This window comes from Vipera berus (assembly GCF_964194415.1).
Source record: "Vipera berus genome assembly, chromosome: 4".
In the NCBI taxonomy this organism is placed as follows: domain Eukaryota; kingdom Metazoa; phylum Chordata; class Lepidosauria; order Squamata; family Viperidae; genus Vipera; species Vipera berus.
In genome coordinates this window covers 2,792,043-2,810,214 of record NC_138206.1, presented here as the reverse complement: position 1 = coordinate 2,810,214, position 18,172 = coordinate 2,792,043, and the positions used below count along the sequence as shown (strand labels likewise).

The window sequence follows — 18,172 nt, the reverse complement described above, 5'->3', positions numbered from 1 at the left end:
GTCACAGGTGGGTGTTTTTTTTTAAGGGGGCTTGTGAACCAAACTGCACCTTGTGAAAGAGTTTAGCACACCGGAGAAATTTCCTTCACAGTGAGAAAAGTTTTAATTAGTGGGCACGACTTGTCTCCAGAAGTTGCGGGTGCTCCAACACTGGAGGTTTTTAAGAAGAGACTGGACAACCACTTATCTGAAATAGTATAGGGCAGGGGTCTTCAAAGTTGGCCTTTTTTATGACTTGTGGGCTTCAAATCCCAGAATTCCTCAGGCAGCGTGGCTGGCTGAGGAATTCTGGGAGTTGAAGTCCACAAGCAGGGGGGAGGGTCTTCAAACTTGGCCCTTTGATGACTTGTGGACTTCCAACTCCCAGATATTCCTCAGTCAACGTGCCTGGCTGAGGAACTCTGGGAGTTGAAGTCCACAAGCGGGGGGGGGGGGGTCTTCAAACTTGGCCCTCTGATGACTTGGGGACTTCAACTCCCAGATATTCCTCAGTCAACGTGCCTGGCTGAGGAACTCTGGGAGTTGAAGTCCACAAGCAGGGGGGTCTTCAAACTTGGCCCTTTGATGACTTCTGGACTTCCAACTCCCAGAATTCCCCACCCAGGCACACTGGCTGAGGAATTCTGGGAGCTGAAGTCCACAAGTCGTAAAAGGGCCGAGTTTGAAGACCCCCCTGGTCTAGGGGGTCTCCTGCTCCAGCTGGAAGGTTGGACTAGAAGACCTCCAAGGTCCCTTCCAAGTCTGTTATTCGGTCTGGGGGAAATCGCCCGGTGGTCTCCCATCCAATGCAAAGTGGCCACCGGACATTGCAGAACTTCAGACTCCGGCAAATATCCCAAGGAAATTGGCTTGCCGGGGGCGTGGGTGTGCAATCCTTTCCCAAACCCTTTGCAAACCAGGGTTTGGGGGGTCTCCTACCGCCCCCCACCCCCCCACCCCCCCAAAAAAACTTTGCAAACCGCCCCTCCCAAGGGACGCCCCTTCTTGTGCAAAGGAGAGGGACCGGCGGGGGTCCCAGGAAAACAAGCCCCCACCCCAACCCTGAAACGAGGCTCCCACTGCAGCTCCGGGCTTCCCAGCAGAGCAAGGAGAAGCGCGCGGCAGCCGAAGAATTGCCAGACTACAACTCCCGTCATGCCCCGGGCGGTCGGCGGCGGCGGTCGCCATAGCAACGGGAGAAGCCGGAGCAAAGCAGGCCGCGATGGGGCAGGATTACTACGTGGTGCTGGAGCTGAACCGCAACGCCAAGGATGCGGACATCAAGAAGGCGTGAGGGCCTGAGGCGGAGGCTGCAAGGCGGGGAGAAAGAGGGACGGGGGGGGGCGGGGGAAGGCCTCCGGACGCCTGGGATTGCAATGCCCATCCTCCTTGGCCGTGCAACATGGGCTTTGCGCAGCCTCCGCCCATCCCCGCTTGGCCACTTTGGAGAATTCCTGCCTTTGCAGGCTGCATGGACGTGGGGAGCTCCTGTGCAACGGGCCAGGGAGCTCCAAAACGGCCCTCTTAGTGCAAGGCTGTCCGAATGTGGCAACTTTTAAGACTTGTGGACGTCAATTCCCAGCATTCCCCGTCTTAAAGCACTCTGGCTGGGGAATGCTGGGAGTTGAAGTCCACAAGGGTTTAAACGTTGCCACGTTTGGAGACCTCCCTTGCGCTAAGGCAATGCCTTCTCCATCTGAAGAGAGGTGGACTTCTACTCCCAGAATTCCTTGTCTTAAAGCACTTCTGGCTGGGGAATGCTGGGAGTTGAAGTCCATACCCCTTCAAGCGCTGCTCTAGGGGGTGGCACAAGGCTTTGCGCCACCCCCGAGCTTGCCAAGATGCAAAAAGCATCGAACGGATGAAAGCGATGCCCCGACACGGCTTAACAAACCTGGCAAAAGCCGCTTGTGTGAATCCAGTGTTGGGCGTTTGGGATGCCTGGAACGAAATTTGCAGCTTCCCTCTGTGTGGTTTGCAGATATCGGAAGCTGGCTTTGAAGTATCACCCGTTAAAGAACAAAGAGCCCTGGGCTCCTGGGAAATTCAAGCAGTTGGCCGAAGCCTACGATGTCCTAAGCGACCGTAAGTAAAGGAAAGGAGACCACACAGAGATGCAGCACGGAAGGTCCGCTTCTCTGCGACATCCAAGCGTCTTCCTTTAAATCTGAGGGGGTTTTTTTCCTCCTTCCATTATACAACTGTGGGCTAAGCTGTCTCTTACTGACTGGTCCCTAAGCATCCTTTCCTCAAGGTCTTTCTCACATGCCATTAAATCAAGGATGCTAGAGAGGATTTAGATTGGTGTTTCTCAAAAAAAAAGGAAAGAAAAGAAAAAAAGGATAGGCCTCAATTCCCAGAATCCCCCTGGCTGGGGAATTTTGGGAGTTGAAGTCCATCCATCTTAAAAGTGTCCAAAATTGAGAGACACTGATTGAAATGGACACGGGCTCTTTTCCGGTTAAGGAGAAAAGGAAGGAAGAGCGCGAATTGAAGAACGCCACAAGAACAATTTGTGTACATGTGAAAAAAAGAACTCGACAAACTTCCTCCTCCCTTTTCTGCAAGGCCTACAGGTAGTCCTCAACGTACGACCGCCACGGAGCCCAAAATTTCCGTTGCTAAGCCAGGCAGTTCTTTAGCAAATGTTTGCCCCAGTTGTTAAGTCAGTCTCAGTTGTTAAGTTAGTCACGTGGTCGTTAAGCGAATCTGGCTTCTTCCTTGACTTTGCTTGTCAGAAGGTCACAAAAAGGGGATCGCAGGATCCCGGGACGCTGCAACCGTCACAAGTACATGCCAGTTTCCAAGCATCTGAAGTTTGATCGGGTGACCACGGAGATGCCGCAACGGTTGTAAGTGTGAAAAAACGATCCTAAGTCACTTTATCCAGTGCCGTTGTAACTTCAAACGGTCACTAAACAGTCGTAAGTCGAGGACCTCTTATACGATACCGTGCCCACCGGTTATTTTTCCTTCCTCTTTTTTTTTTTGCCCAGCTAAATGTCGCCTCTTTGATCTTTAGCAGTGAAGAAAGCCGTCTACGATAAGTTTGCCGAGGAGGGTCTAAAGGGAGGAATCCCCTTGGAGTTTGGCATCGACACACCCTGGACCGAAGGCTATGTTTTCCATGGAAACCCTGACAAAGTTTTCCGGGATTTCTTCGGAGGAGACAACCCTTTCTCTGGTAGGTTCAGACAACCCACCTGTTCGCCTGTGACTTGCAGGTCAGCATTATATCTGAGTGACGTCCAGGAGACGGGCAGGAGGGCAGCTTCTAGCCAGTTTACCAGGCGTGTTTATGTGAGTCTTTTTCTTTGTGTGTTTCTTTGTGTGTGTGTGTGTGTGTGTGTGTGATGTGCAGTGTGCTGTGCCTGTTCTGTTTTGTGTGTGTGTGTGTGTCAACCATCCGACTAGCAAATTGACAATGAAAGTATCTTCCAGGCTTTTGAGGCGTCATAAAAGGAAAGCTTTATTGAATACACATCCCGGTACTGAAGGAAGCAAAACCAACTCTGCTTTTCCCGTGCAAAAATCTGATTAGTTAACAATAGCTTTCCATAAACCCCACCCACCCAGTGTTCGGGTTGCCCAATCACGCTTCTTTGCTTGGTTATGAGAATGGTCCACCTCTCTGTCAGGCATCTGGGTTTCTGACCTTGGCTCTTGTGGTCCACGGGCGGCTTCTTAGAAATCCTGTTTCTTTCCCATGCTTGCTACCCCTTCCCCCCTTGTTTCTATGGCAATTCGAGTGTGTGAGTGTGCTCAAAGGGAAGAGCGCGGAGGGGAAGTATTACGCTGTGCGTCTGATTACAGGTACTTCTCGACTTACAACTATTTGTTTAGTGGCCGTTCGAGGTTATAATGGCACTGGAAAAGGCGACTTATGATCAGTCCTCATACTTACGACCCTCACGGCGTTCCCCCATGGTCACGTGATCAAAATTTGGGCAGAATTGTCAACTGGCATGTACTTACGACGGTTGCAGTGACCCGGGGTCACGTGGTCACCGTTCCCAGCCGGCTTCCAACGAGCAAAGTCAAGGGGGAAATCCGGATTTGCTTAAGGACCGCGTTATTCACATCATAGCTGCAGTGTTTTGTTTAACAACCATGGCAAAAATTTCGTGAAATACGACATGGCTTGCTTAACAATCTCCTAGATACAAAAATTGTCATCCCAACTACCTGTATTTAGTCAGGCTAGTGCAGGGTTTTTCAACCTTTGCTGTTGTTGTTAGCTGCGAAGATGTGTCCAACCCATCGCGACACCACGGACGATGTTCCTCCAGGCCTTCCTGTCCTCTACCATCTTCTGGAGTCCATTTAGGCTCACACCTACTGCTTCAGTGACTCCATCCAGCCACCTCCTTCTCTGTCGTCCCCTTCTTCTATTGCCCTCAATCTTTCCCAGCATTAGGCTCTTCTCCAGTGAGTCCTTCCTTCTCATTAGGTGGCCAAAGTACTTGAGTTTTAGCTTCAGGATCTGGCCTTCTAAAGAGCAGTCAGGGTTGATCTCCTCTAGGACTGACCGGTTTGATCGCCTTGCAGTCCAAGGGACTCGCAGGAGACTTCTCCAGCACCAGAGTTCAAAGGCCTCCATTCTTTGGCGCTCGGCCTTTCTTATGGTCCAACTTTCACTGCCATACATTGCAACTGGGAAGACCATAGCCTTGACTATACGCACTTTTGTTGGCAGGGTGATGTCTCTGCTTTTTAGTGTGCTGTCTAGATCTGCCATTGCTTTCCTCCCCAGGAGCAAGCGTCTTTTAATTTCTTGGCTGCAGTCCCCATCTGCGGTGATCTTGGAGCCCAGGAAAATAAAATCTGTCACTACCTCCATTTCTTCCCCATCTATTTGCCAGGAATTGAGAGAGCCGGATGCCATGATCTTGGTTTTCTTAAGGTTAAGTTTCAACCCAACTTTTGCACTCTCCTTCTTCACCCGCAACAAGAGGCTCTTTAGTTCTTCTTCACTTTCTGCCATTAGAGTGGTATCATCTGCATAGCTTAGGTTGTTGATATTTCTCCCGGCAATCTTAATTCCAACTTTTGATTCATCTAGCCCTGCCTTTCTCATGATGTGCTCTGCATATAAGTTAAATAGGCAAGGCGACAGTATACAGCCTTGCCGGACTCCTTTCCCAATTTTGAACCAATCAGTGGTTCCGTGTCCAGTTCTCACTGTTGCTTCTTGGCCCGCATATAGGTTTCTCAAGAGACAAATAAGATGGTCTGGTACACCCATCTCTTTAAGAATTTGCCACAGTTTCAACCTTGGTAACCTATATATAGAATAGAAGCTGGAGGGGACCTTGGAGGTCTTCTAGTCCAGCCCCCTGCTCAAGCAGGAGGATCTATGCCATTTCAGACAAGTGACTGTCCATCCTCTTCTTAAAAACCTCCAGCGATGGAGCGCCCACAATTTCTGGTGGCAAGCAGTTCCACTGGTTGAGTGTCCTCACTGTCAGGAAGTTTCTCAAGTCCCGCAGCCGTTCTTCGTATGTTTTGGTCTCCAGACCTTGGATCATCTTAGTTGCTCTTCTCTGAATCTTTCCCAAACTCTCAACATCTTTTTGTGTGTAATCCGGTGACCAAAATTGGCTGCGGTATTCCCGGTGTGGCCTCACTTAAGGTTTTATCAAGCGGTACTAGTACTTCGCGCGATCTTGATCCTATGCCTTTTCAAGATGTAAGGACTTCAACTCCTCAGCCGTCAGGGGGACTTCTGGAAGTTGAAGTCCACCCCATCTTAAAATTGTCGGGTCTGGCAAACCCTGGGCTGCCGGAAGGTAACCGGTGCCGACCTCTCCTCTCCATGCTTTAGAATTCTACACCGCCGAAGGGGCCGAAGTGAACATGGCTTTTGGCGGTCTCCGTGGCCGTGGGGTGAAGAAGCAGGACCCCCCCATCGAACGGGACCTCTACCTCTCCCTTGAAGACCTGTTTTTTGGGTGCACCAAGAAAATAAAAATCTCGCGAAGGGTAAGAGAGGAAAAACGTGAGGTGGAAGGAGGTTTAAGGTGGGGTGTGGGGTGTGTTTGTGGGGGCGGGGAGGGCGGGACTTTGAGGCCTTGGCCGCCATCTTGAAGTTTTTGGCCCCTGTTTTGCTTTGCCCATCTTGCCCCTCAGCAGAATATGGGCAGAATGGGCAACTGGCAACTGTACCTCCATTGTGTTGACAGCACAACTGCCACAACACCGAGCTTAGGGCTGCCGACTGTTCAGACGAACAACTAAGCTTGTGTAGGTAATCCACGGCTACCAACCGTAACTGAGGCCAGAATTACAGTCGTAAGCCGTGCCGGTCGCTAAGCTGATCACCACGTGACTGACCGCAAGTAGTTCTTTGACTTGCAACAGTTCGTTAAGTGACCGTTTAAAGTTACAACGGCACGGAAAAGAGTGCAGCCTTTGCAGTGTGCAATGTTAATCAACCTTGGTAACTTATATATAGAATAGAGCTAAAAGGGACCTTGGAGGTCTTCTAGTCCAGCCCCCTGCTCAAACAGGAGAACCTATACCATCTCAGACAGGTGATTGTCCAGTCTCTTCTTAAAAATCTCCAGTGATGGAGCGCCCACGATTTCTGGTGGCAAGCTGTTCCATTGGTTAATTCTCCTCACTGTCAGAAAGTTTCTCCTTAGTTCCAGGTTGCTTTTCTCCTTGATTAGTTTCCATCCGTTACTTCTTGTCCGGCCCTCAGGCGCTCATAACTTCAAAGGTTTGCAAAACAACTACATAATCATAACTTGAGGGCTACCCATATCACCTTAGAATAAATTACGGTTAGTCCTCGACTTACAATCATCCATTTAGTGACCATCCGCCGTTATACAATAGAAATGAACAAAGTGACGTATGACCGTTGTTCACACGTACGACCGTCACAGGAACCCTGTGGCCACGTGATGAAAATTCAGACGCTTGGCAACTGGCTCACCTTTATTATTATTATTATTATTATTATTATTATTATTATTATTATTATTATTATTATTATTATTATTATTATTATTATTATTATTATTATTTATTAAATTTATATACTGCCCTTCTCCCGGAGGACTCAGGGCGGTGAACAGGGCATATAAATAGAAATACAAAAGTTAAAAATGGATTAAATAATTGCCCAATTAAAACAATCACAATATATAACCCATTAAAACCCTAACGTTCCCCCATCAGGCCAGGCCAGCTTGTTCAAATAAATGGGTCTTCAGACCGCGCCGGAAGGAGCGAAGATCCGGTGCCATCCGGAGCTCAACCGGCAGTTGGTTCCATAAAGCCGGGGCACCCACAGAGAAGGCCCTCCCCTGGGGGCCACCAGCCGGCATTCTCTGACGGTCGCAGCGTCCCAGTGTGTGTGTGTGTGTGTGTGTGACATGATCCCCGTTTGCGACCATTGGACCAGCAAAATCAACAAGGCAGATTCATTGCACAGTTGTGTTACTAACTTAATAAGTGCAGCGATTCACTTAACGACGGTAGCAAGGAAGCTGATAAAATGGGGCAAAATTTCGCTTAAGAACCATCTCACTTAGGAGCAGAGGTTTTGGGGCTCCCTTGTGGCCATTAAGCTGAGGACTACTTGTATAGTCATATATTGGCTTGCGTTACCTGGTTGCTAAGTCCAGGCTTACCTGTATATCATGGATTTTCAAACTTGGCCGCTTTAAGACTTGTGGACTTCAACTCCCAGAATTCCTCGGCCAGCCAAGTCTTAAAGCGGCCAAGTTTGGCCGGCTGAGGAATTCTGGGAGTTGAAGTCCACAAATCTTAAAGCGGCCAAGTTTGGCCGGCTGAGGAATTCTGGGAGTTGAAGTCCACAAGTCTTAAAGCGGCCAGGTTTGGCTGGCTGAGGAATTCTGGGAGTTGAAGTCCACAAGTCTTAAAGCGGCCAGGTTTGGCCGGCTGAGGAATTCTGGGAGTTGAAGTCCACAAGTCTTAAAGCGACCAGGTTTGGCCGGCTGAGGAATTCTGGGGATTGAAGTCCACCAGTCTTAAAGCGGCCACGTTTGGCCAGCTGAGGAATTCTGGGGGCTGAAGTCCACAAGTCTTAAAGTGGCCAAGTTTGGCCGGCTGAGGAATTCTGGGAGTTGAAGTCCACAAGTCTTAAATTTGCCAAGTTTGAAGACCGCTGCTGTATGTGAACGGTATTACACACACACACACACACACACACACACACACACACACACCCATCTCTTTCCAAACTCTCAGGTGATGAACGACGATGGTCATGCCTCCACCATTAAAGATAAGATCCTAACCATTGACGTTCAGCCCGGATGGAAGCCGGGGACTAAGATCACTTTTAAAGAGGAAGGAGACCAGGTGAGGTGAAGTAAGGACAGGTGAGATGGTAAGACTGCTAATAGAAATCCTTCCCTTCCCCACCATCCAGCCAGAACTGAACAGACTTGGAAGGGACCTCGGAGGTCTTCTAGTCCACCCCCCTGCTCAAGCGGGAGGCTCTATGCCATTCCAGACAAGTGGCTGTCCAGTTTTTTCTTAAAAACCTCCAGTGATGGAGCACCCACAACTTCCGAAGGCAAATTCCATCCCACTCATTAATTAACACAATAACAGTGTTGGAAGGGACCTCGGAGGTCTTCTAGTCCAGCCCCCTGCTCAAGGCAACTTCCGTTCCACCAGTCAATTGTTCTAACTGTCAGGACATTTTTCCTTACTGCTAGCTTGGTTGAAGTTAAGAGAATTTCTCTCTCTCTAAAACAGAAGTCTTCAAACGTGGCCCTTTTATGACTTGTGGACTTCAACTCCCAGAATCCTTCAGCCAGGCACGCGTGCCTGGCTGAGGAATTCTGGGAGTTGAAGTCCACAAGTCATAAAAGGGCCAGGTTTGAAGACCCTTGCCTTATACCATTTCAGACAAATGTCTGTCCAATCTCTTCTCAAAAATCTCCAGCAAAATAGATAAAATGTGTATATTGGATATTATATTTTGTTATGAATTGAGACAAGGGAATTCTTGGTTACCCAAAGCCTGAAAATTATAAATATCAAAGGTTCAGTTGGAATATTGATGAGAAACTAAACATTGGGTAAACATTAATAACAGGGTAGGGATTGTTTATGAAGATTGAATGTGATTAAGATATGTATAAGCTAAAAAAATACCGATAAATGGAATAGTGATGTTTTGATTGAGTTGATATAACTAGAACTGTACCAGCTTGAATACTAGACAAGTAAATGTTAAGGGAAAAAGAGGAAGAAATATTTATTTTATTTTATTTTATTTTATTGCATTTATATACCGCCCTTTCCCTGAGGACTCAGGGCGGTTTACAGGGAGTTAAAAATCAAGCATACAAAAGTTAAAAACCAAGTTAAAAAATATTAAATCAACCCTGTACTATTAAAAACCCCAATTAAAATAATTTTCTCCTCAGTCTGGGCCCGAGAGCTCGAAGAGCCAGGTCTTCAGGCCCCGGCGGAATGATCGGAGGTCGGGAGCAGTCCTCAGCTCCACCGGCAGCTGGTTCCAGAGGGCAGGCGCCCCCACTGAGAAGGCCCTATCCCTGGGTGTCACCCGCCGGCAATCTCTTACCGGCGGAACCCTGAGCAGACCCTCCCTGTGGGAGCGCACTGGGCGAAGGGCGTTTGAAGCCGGCAGCAGGTGTTCCCTCAAATACCCCGGACCCAGGCCATGTAGGGCTTTATAGGTAATAACCAGCACCTTGAATTTCACCTGGAGGGCAACCGGAAGCCAATGCAGCTCGCGGAGTAGAGGTGTTACATGGGAGTATCGGGAAACCCCCATTACAACTCGCACGGCCGCATTCTGCACCAGTTGAAGCCTCCGAGTGGTCTTCAAGGGCAGCCCCATGTAGAGAGCGTTACAGTAGTCCAAACGGGGGGGGTCACAAGCGCATGAGTAACTGTGCGTAGGGCGTCTCGGTCCAGATAGGGACGCAACTGGCGCACCAGGCGAACCTGTGCAAAAGCCCCCCTGGTCACGGCTCCTATGTGATCTTCAAAATTGAGCCGTGAATCCAGGAGGACGCCCAAGTTGCGAGCCCTATCAACGGGGGGTAACACCTCACCCCCCATCGTTAGAGGTGGAATAACTTGGTTAACCCGAGATGCCGATATGCACAGCCACTCAGTCTTGGCGGGATTGAGACGAAGCCTGTTTCTCCCCATCCAGACCTGAACCGCCTCCAGGCACCGGGACATCACGGAGAGGGCATCACTGGGTTGGTTCGGGGTGGAAAGAAAAAGTTGGGTATCATCAGCGTACTGGTGATACCCCACCCCGAAACCACGAATGATCTCGCCCAGCGGCTTCATATAGATGTTGAACAGGAGAGGCGAGAGAACCGACCCCTGAGGAACTCCACAAATGAGAGGCCTCGGGGCGGATCTCTGCCCTCCTGTCAACACCGACTGCGAGCGGCCCTGAAGGTAGGAGAACCACCGTAGAACGGTGCCTCCCACTCCCAACCCCCTGAGACGCCGCAGCAGGATACCATGGTCGATGGTATCGAAAGCCGCTGAGAGATCTAATAGGACCAGGACAGAGGAGCAACCCCTGTCCCTTGCCCTCCAGAGATCATTCACCAGCGCGACCAATGCCGTCTCCGTGCTGTGTCCGGGCCTGAAGCCCGATTGGTACGGGTCCAGATAATCAGTTTCCTCCAGGAACAGAGGGAGCTGATGCGCCACCACACTCTCAACAACCTTCGCCAGAAAGCGAAGGTTGGAGACTGGACGATAGTTGTTTAAAGCAGCCGGGTCCAGGGCAGGCTTCTTGAGAAGGGGCCTCACCACCGCCTCCTTCAAGGCGGCAGGGAAGACACCCTCCTTCAAAGAAGCAGTTATTACTGCATGGAACCAGCCTCGTGTTCCCTCCCGAGCCGCATAAGCTAGCCAGGAGGGGCACGGATCCAACAAACAGGTGGTGGTGCTCAGTCTCCCCATGATCCTGTCCACATCATCAGGGGAAACAGGGTCGAACTCAGTCCAGATAACGTGCTCAAGACCGCCTGATTCCTCCACATCAGACTCTGTCCAGTCAGAGTCCAGGCCGGTCCGGATCCGAGCGATTTTGTCCGCCAGATGATGACTAAACTCCTCGGCTCGTCCCTGCAAGGGATCCTCTCTCACCTCCTGGTTAAGGAGGGAGCGAGTCACCCTAAACAGGGCGGCCGGGCGATTATCTGCGGACGCGATAAGGGCGGCAAAGTAGTTAGACTTCGCCGTCCTTATCGCCGCAAGATAAGACCTTATAAAGGTTCTTAACTGCAATCGGTCGGATTCGGATCGGCTGGACCTCCAACCGCTCTCTAGACCTCGTCTCCGACGCTTCATCTCCCGGAGCTCCACAGAGAACCATGGGGCCCAACGGGATCTGCATCGGGTCAGAGGTCGCATGGGTACAACGCAGTCGAGTGCCCTGGTGGCAGCTGTTTCCCAGGCCTCCACCAGAGCATCGACTGGGCTGTGGGTAAGGGTGATAGGTATAGGCCCAAGCTCCCTCTGGAACCGATCCGGGTCCATTAGGCGCCTGGGGCGGAACCACCTGGTCGGTTCCGCCGCCCAGCGGCGGGGGGTGGCATGACGGAAAACCAGCCTCAGGAGGTGGTGATCTGACCATGACAGAGGGGTGATGGACGGGGAACCCCCTCCCAGATCATCCAGCCACTGTCCAGACAGGAACACCAGGTCGAAAGTATGATCCCCCTCATGAGTCGGGCCCTCAATAACCTGGGTCAGGCCCATGGCTGTCATGGAAGCCATGAACTCCCGAGCTAACTCCGACGACCCTCCCAGTGACGGCAGGTTGAAGTCACCCAGGACTATAAGCCTGGGGAACTCCACCGCCAACCCTGAGAGGGTGTCGAGCAGCTCAGGCAGGGCTGTTGCCACACAGCTGGGCGCCAGGTATGTAAGCAACAAGCCCAACTGAACCCGAGGACCACACCTCAAGAGGAGGGTTTCACTCCCGGCCATCTGGACAATGGTGGCCTCCCGGGGACACAAAGTCTCCCGAATAACCACTGCCACCCCACCACCCCTGCCCTGAGCCCGTGGCTGGTGCAGCACCCGGAAACCTGGCGGGCATAACTCGGTGAGAGGCACCCCTCCCTCCGAACCCAACCAAGTTTCCGTGATGCACGCTAGATCCGCACATTCCTCCTCGATCAGATCACGGATGAGGGGAGCTTTGTTAACTACGGATCTAGCGTTAAAATAGACCAACCTGAGCTCAGGGGCCTGATCACCCTCATCCCCGGGTAAGAGGGCGCTAACCGGAGGGTCGGAGCGCGCCACCGCTCGGAGATAGCGGGGGCGCGATCCCAGATGTTGATATGGCCCTCCGCGCAGACACCTGCTGCCGTTCCCTATCGCCGTGGGGATTTGAAGCCCCACCCCCACATTCCCAGAACCAGCAGCCACCTCCCCAGACCCCGTCCCGTCAGGACCTCTAACAGGACCAGACTGAGTGCCGGTTAAAGATTCCCTCCCTAACCCCCCTCCCTCCCCCTCCCTAACCTTTTAAAATAACCGGCTAAAAATTTTATCAGGGGCCTCTTAGCACGTCTTAACTCGAGGCCCCTATCTAAGCCCAGCCACCTCTCGGAGTCCCAGAGCTTGGGCTCGTCATTAAGGGGAGTATGGAAACAGGCGACAGGTCGCACCCATGAGGCAGAAACCCCCGTAAGGGCATACAAGTCCGCTTCGGAGTAACGATAAACCATACATAAGGATAGTCTCTTAGGGCAGATGTTGTAAATATGTCCAAAGGATCGCTCAATGATGGTGTATAGCTGGAAAAGGAAGTCCAGCTATTTGATGTCGTAACCTGAGATTTGCCCTAAAGATTTTGTTATCGAACTATTGATTAAGCCAGTCACCGCATTGCTTTTTAAATACTTAAATGTAAAATTGGGAAATTAATAAAATATTATTATTAAAAAAAAATCTCCAGTGATAATACTGTTAAAGCGAGCCTGGCGGGCTGATCACCTGGAGGAACAGTTCAACTGCACACTTTTCCTTCGCTTGGATAATCCGAAGGGTTAATATAGGTGTGAGAAATCTCCTTTTTCAACCCAGCCCGACCTGACCCCATCCCTGGTCTTTCATTTTAGGGGCCCAACATTATTCCTGCGGATATCATCTTCATTGTGAAGGAGAAGCTCCATCCCAGGTTTAAAAGGGAGGGTGACAATCTGCTCTACGTAGCCAGCATCTCTCTAGGAAAGGTAACGCAAAGACTAGGCAGGGGAAAGCAAAGGTTGCTGTCATTTACACACACACACACACACACACACACACACACACACACACACACACTCTGACACGCAGGCGGGGTGTCCACCTATCATGTGTATCACCATGATTGGGTTGCGTATGGTTTACTTGATCCTGAGCTGGTATGGACTCTTAGTGCCTTCATAGATGATCAGGGGTCTTCAAACTTGGCCCTTTTATGACTGGTGGACTTCAACTCCCAGAATTCCTCAGTCGGCCATTTTGATAAAACTGCGGGCTTGGATCCAGACCAGGGGTCTTCAAACTTGGCCCTTTTATGACTGGTGGACTTCAACTCCCACAATTCCTCAGCTAGGCACGCTGGCTCAGGAATTCTGGGAGTTGAAGTCCACAAGTCAGAAAAGGGCCAAGTTTGAAGATTAGACCTTCTACGTGTTGATCCTTCAAAGAACTAGTTGTAACTCACTTTTCTCAGTTCGAGGACTCTCTGTGTTGTGCAAATCCACCCCTGGGTCATTCTGGGATAGCAAATCTCATCCGGTCCCTGTCTATTACTCCCCCAGGCCCTGATAGGTTGCACGGTGGACGTGAGGACTCTGGATGACCGGCTGTTGAACATCCCCATCAATGATATTGTCCAGTAAGTGCTGGAGGGTGGGGAAGGGAAAGATTTATACTCCTTGCAGAAAAACTAGTCATTTGCATCCTTTTAGAGGGTCATTGAGGCCACCTGGAGGTATACCTGTGTCCTCAGGGTCACCTGACTGGTGCAAATGGCTGTGGAGCCTTCTTGGAACTGCAGAAAGGACCATGTTGCCGATTGGAGATAGATAGACCGCCCATTTGCATCACTCAGGTGACCCCGAGGACACACAAAAAACCCTCCAAGTGGCCTCAACGGCTCTCTAAAAGATGATCCTATGGGTCACCTGAGTGGTGGAAATGGGTTCCACACCCATTCAGCAGTTCCAAGAAGGCTCCACACCCATTTCCATGTTTACAAGTTTTCTTGCCACATAGATTAAGCGAATCGCTTGCAGTTGTTAAATGAGTCACGTGGTCGTTAAGTGAATCCATCTTGCCCCCCCCTTGTCTTTGCTTGAGAGAAGGTCACAAAAAGGGGATCACGTCACCCCAGGACACTGCAACCGTCATAAGTCCATGTCAGTTTCCAAGCATTTGGATTTTGATCACATGCTGCAAAGGTCGTTAAGTGTGAAAAAAACGTACGGTCGTAAGTCTTCTTTCCCAATGCCGTTGTAACTTTGAACAGTCACAAAAAGAGCTGTTCTAAGGCGAGGACTACCTGTAATTTCAGCCCTCCTTTCTCCCCAACCACCATCTCTTTTTCTTTTTTTAAAAAAAATACGTTTTATTGATTTTTAAACATAACCACCTTAATATTTGGCAAACAGCCTGTTCCGATAATATTCTCTTTTGCCAACCTTGAATTAATGCGGTGCCTATCGTTTGGATAAATGACAATTAAAATAGAGGCATTTTTTTCTAATAGTAGATGGGGAACTCATCAGATTTGCAGATGACACCAAGCTGGCAGGAATAGCCAATACTCCAGAAGATAGGCTTAAGATACAGAAGGATCTGGACAGACTCAAACACTGGGCACTATCTAACAAAATGAAATTCAATGGTGAAAAAAGTAAGGTTCTACATTTAGGCAGGAAAAATCAAATGCATAGGTATACGTAGTATAGGTGTTACCTTGCTCAATAGTAGTAACTGTGAAAGGGATCTTGGAGTCCTAGTAGACAATCACTTCAATATGAGCCAGCAGTGTGCTGCAGCTGCCAAAAAAGCCAACACAGTGCTAGGCTGCATTAACAGAGGGATAGAATCAAGATCAAGTGAAGTACTAATACCACTTTACAATGCCTTGGTAAGGCCACACCTGGAATACTGCATCCAATTTTGGTCACCGTGATGTAAAAAAGATGTCAAGACTCTAGAAAGGGTACAGAGAAGAGCAACAAAGATGATCATGTCCTCCCTCACCCTTCTCTTCATTAAACTAGACAGACCCAATTCCAGCAACGGTTCCTTGTATGTTTTAGCCTCCAGTCCCCTGATCCTCCAGTCCCCTAATAGTATAGACATAATATAGAATTAGAAAACTGGCAAAGATTATAGAAAAGAAATGCTAAATTAACAAAGCAGTGGCTTACAAAGAAGACTTATACAAAATGTTTTACAGATGGCATCTAACACCGGCGAGATTAGCGAAAATGTTCACACCTGGAATACTGCATCCAGTTTTGGTCACCACGATGTAAAAAAGATGTCGAGACTCTAGAAAGGGTACAGAGAAGAGCAACAAAGATGATTAGGGGGCTGGAGGCTAAAACATATAGGGAACGGTTGCTGGAATTGGGTATGTGTAGTTTAACAAAGAGAAGGGTGAGGGGTGACATGATAGCAGCGTTCCAGTATCTCAGGGGCTGCCCCAAAGAAGAGGGAGCCAAGCTATTCTCCAAAGCACCTGAAAGCAGGACAAGAAGCAACGGATGGAAACTAGTCAAGGAGAGAAGCAACCTAGAACTAAGGAGAAACTTCCTGACAGTTAGAACAACTAGCCAGTGGAACTACCTGCCTCCAGAGGTGGTGAATGCTCCAACACTGAAAATTTTTAAGAGGAGACTGGCCAGCCCTTTGTCTGAAATGGTATAGGGTTTCCTGCCTGAGCAGGGGGTTGGACTAGATGACCTCCAAGGTCCCTTCGAAATTATTATTATTATTATTATTATTATTATTATTATTATTATTATTATTATTAGTAGTAGTAGTAGTAGTAGTAGTAGTAGTAGTAGTAGACGACTTTATTGTCATTTCAACAATATACAGTACAGTACACAGTGAAACGAAACGACGTTTCCCCAGGACCAAGGTGCTACGTCAGACAACACGAATCAAAAGAAGAGCAGAACAACAAACTACCACATAACCCTAAACTAAAAACTTTAAAAAAAACTACAAATACAAGTATTTATAGTTCCAGTTTCTTCGTGTTGAGAATTCTAATGGCTTGTAGGAAGAAACTGTTACACAATCTGGATGCTCCTGTACCTCTTTCCAGATGGCAAAAGAGTGAAGTGTGTGTATGAGGGCTGTGTGTGTAATCAGCCACGATGTTTCTGGCTTTAGGATGCAATGCAACGTGTGATGTAAATATCCACGACAGAGGGAAGAGCAACCCCCCCCATGATCTTCTCTGCCATCCTCACTATTCGCTGTAGGGTTTTTGCGATCCGAAACGGTGCACTTTCCAAACCAGGCAGTAATGCAACTGCTCAGGGTGCTCTCCCTAGTAGTCCCTCTGTAGTAGATTGTGAGGATTATTTCTGCAAATAATAACCACGTCAAGTATCGAGCGTCTTTTCTGACTGGCCATCTTGATAGAGCCTTGCTTGCAAAAAAATTCTTGTATTTAAGTTTAAATAACCGCCGCCGTCTCTTTCGTCCTTTTACAGCCCCAAGTACTTCAAAGTGGTCCCCGGCGAGGGGATGCCGCTTCCCCAAGACCCCACCTGCAAGGGAGACCTCTTCATGTACTTCGACATCCTCTTCCCGGCCAGACTCACCCCAGCCAAGAAGGCACTCGTCAGGGAAGCCCTCCTGATGTGAAGACCACCCCCGGCCACTCTCCGCCAACCTCGTTTTTTAAAAAAATAATAATAGTAATAAATTAAAACATTTTCTATTGAGTTTGGATGCCAAGGACTCCTTGCAGGGGTGGGATTCAAATACCCGAACGACCGGTTCTCTCTGTGGATGCAGGCCTGGGCCTCTGAGGCCTAGAACAGACTTCCAAAAGTGGCATCCACGCACTTCTGGCAGGTTGTTCTAGGCCTGGGAGGCACTTCTGGTGGGCTATTCTAGGCCTGGTAGGCCTCCTCCAGGCCTCTAAGGCCTAGAACAGATTTCCGGAAGTGGCATCCACGCACTTCTGGCAGGCCGTTCTAGGCCTGGGAGGCACTTCTGGTGGGCTATTCTAGGCCTGGTAGGCCTCCTCCAGGCCTCTAAGGCCTAGAACAGATTTCCGGAAGTGGCATCCCCGCACTTCTGGCAGGTTGTTCTAGGCCTGGGAGGCACTTCTGGTGGGCTATTCTAGGCCTGGGAGGCCTCCTCCAGGCCTCTAAGGCCTAGAACAGATTTCCGGAAGTGGCATCCACGCACTTCTGGCAGGTTGTTCTAGGCCTGGGAGGCACTTCTGGTGGGCTATTCTAGGCCTGGGAGGCCTCCTCCAGGCCTCTAAGGCCTAGAACAGATTTCCGGAAGTGGCATCCACGCACTTCTGGCAGGCCGTTCTAGGCCTGGGAGGCCTCCTCCAGGCCTCTAAGGCCTAGAACAGATTTCCGGAAGTGGCATCCCCGCACTTCCGGCAGGCCGTTCTAGGCCTGGGAGGCCTCATCCAGGCCTCTAAGGCCTAGAACAGACTTCCGGAAGTGGCATCCCCGCACTTCCGGCGGGCCGTTCTAGGCCTGAGAGGCATCCTCCGGGCCTCTAAGGCCTAGAACAGACTTCCGGAAGTGCCATCCATGCAGTGTCCCAAGGTCACATGATCCCCTTTTGCGACCTTCTGACAAGCAAAGTCAGTGGAGAAGCCAGATTCACTTAACAATCCTGTTAAGTCACTTAACAACTGCAGCGATTCACTTAACAACTCTGACGGGAAAGGTCGTAAAACGGGGCGATTCACTTTACCAGTGTCTTGCTTGACAGCAAAGTTTAGCCTTCATCGCGGTCATAAGTCGAGTCAGCTGAGTCAGCCACCTCCCGAAACCACCTCTTATCCCACAGATGCCACAAGAGTAGTAACAAGGAACAAAATTGACCCACACCCACACCCACACCTACACCTACACACAAAACCCAAACTGATTTCAGCTGTAAGAGGATAGAATGGAGAGAAAAAAAACACCACAGGGTGCTTTTC

General features: G+C 49.6%; 1 protein-coding gene across 2 annotated transcripts; it reads left to right on the top strand.

Moving 5' to 3' along the window:
* Positions 1-1,201: 1,201 nt before the first annotated feature.
* Positions 1,202-16,934, top strand: DNAJB13 (DnaJ heat shock protein family (Hsp40) member B13; the record flags this gene model as incomplete). 2 transcript variants are annotated; one of them, XM_081327858.1, is made up of 8 exons in its annotated part: positions 1,202-1,269; positions 1,961-2,064; positions 3,002-3,163; positions 5,804-5,961; positions 8,200-8,313; positions 13,098-13,211; positions 13,785-13,861; positions 16,707-16,934. In XM_081327858.1, the coding sequence occupies 8 exons, from the start codon at positions 1,202-1,204 to the stop codon at positions 16,858-16,860; spliced, it is 951 nt and encodes a 316-aa protein (XP_081183984.1). In that variant the 3' UTR covers positions 16,861-16,934. The 2 variants fall into 2 exon arrangements, with proteins under 2 accessions (XP_081183984.1, XP_081183985.1); XM_081327859.1 differs by lacking the exon at positions 1,202-1,269 and having other exon boundaries at positions 1,910-2,064; positions 3,005-3,163.
* Positions 16,935-18,172: the final 1,238 nt, after the last annotated feature.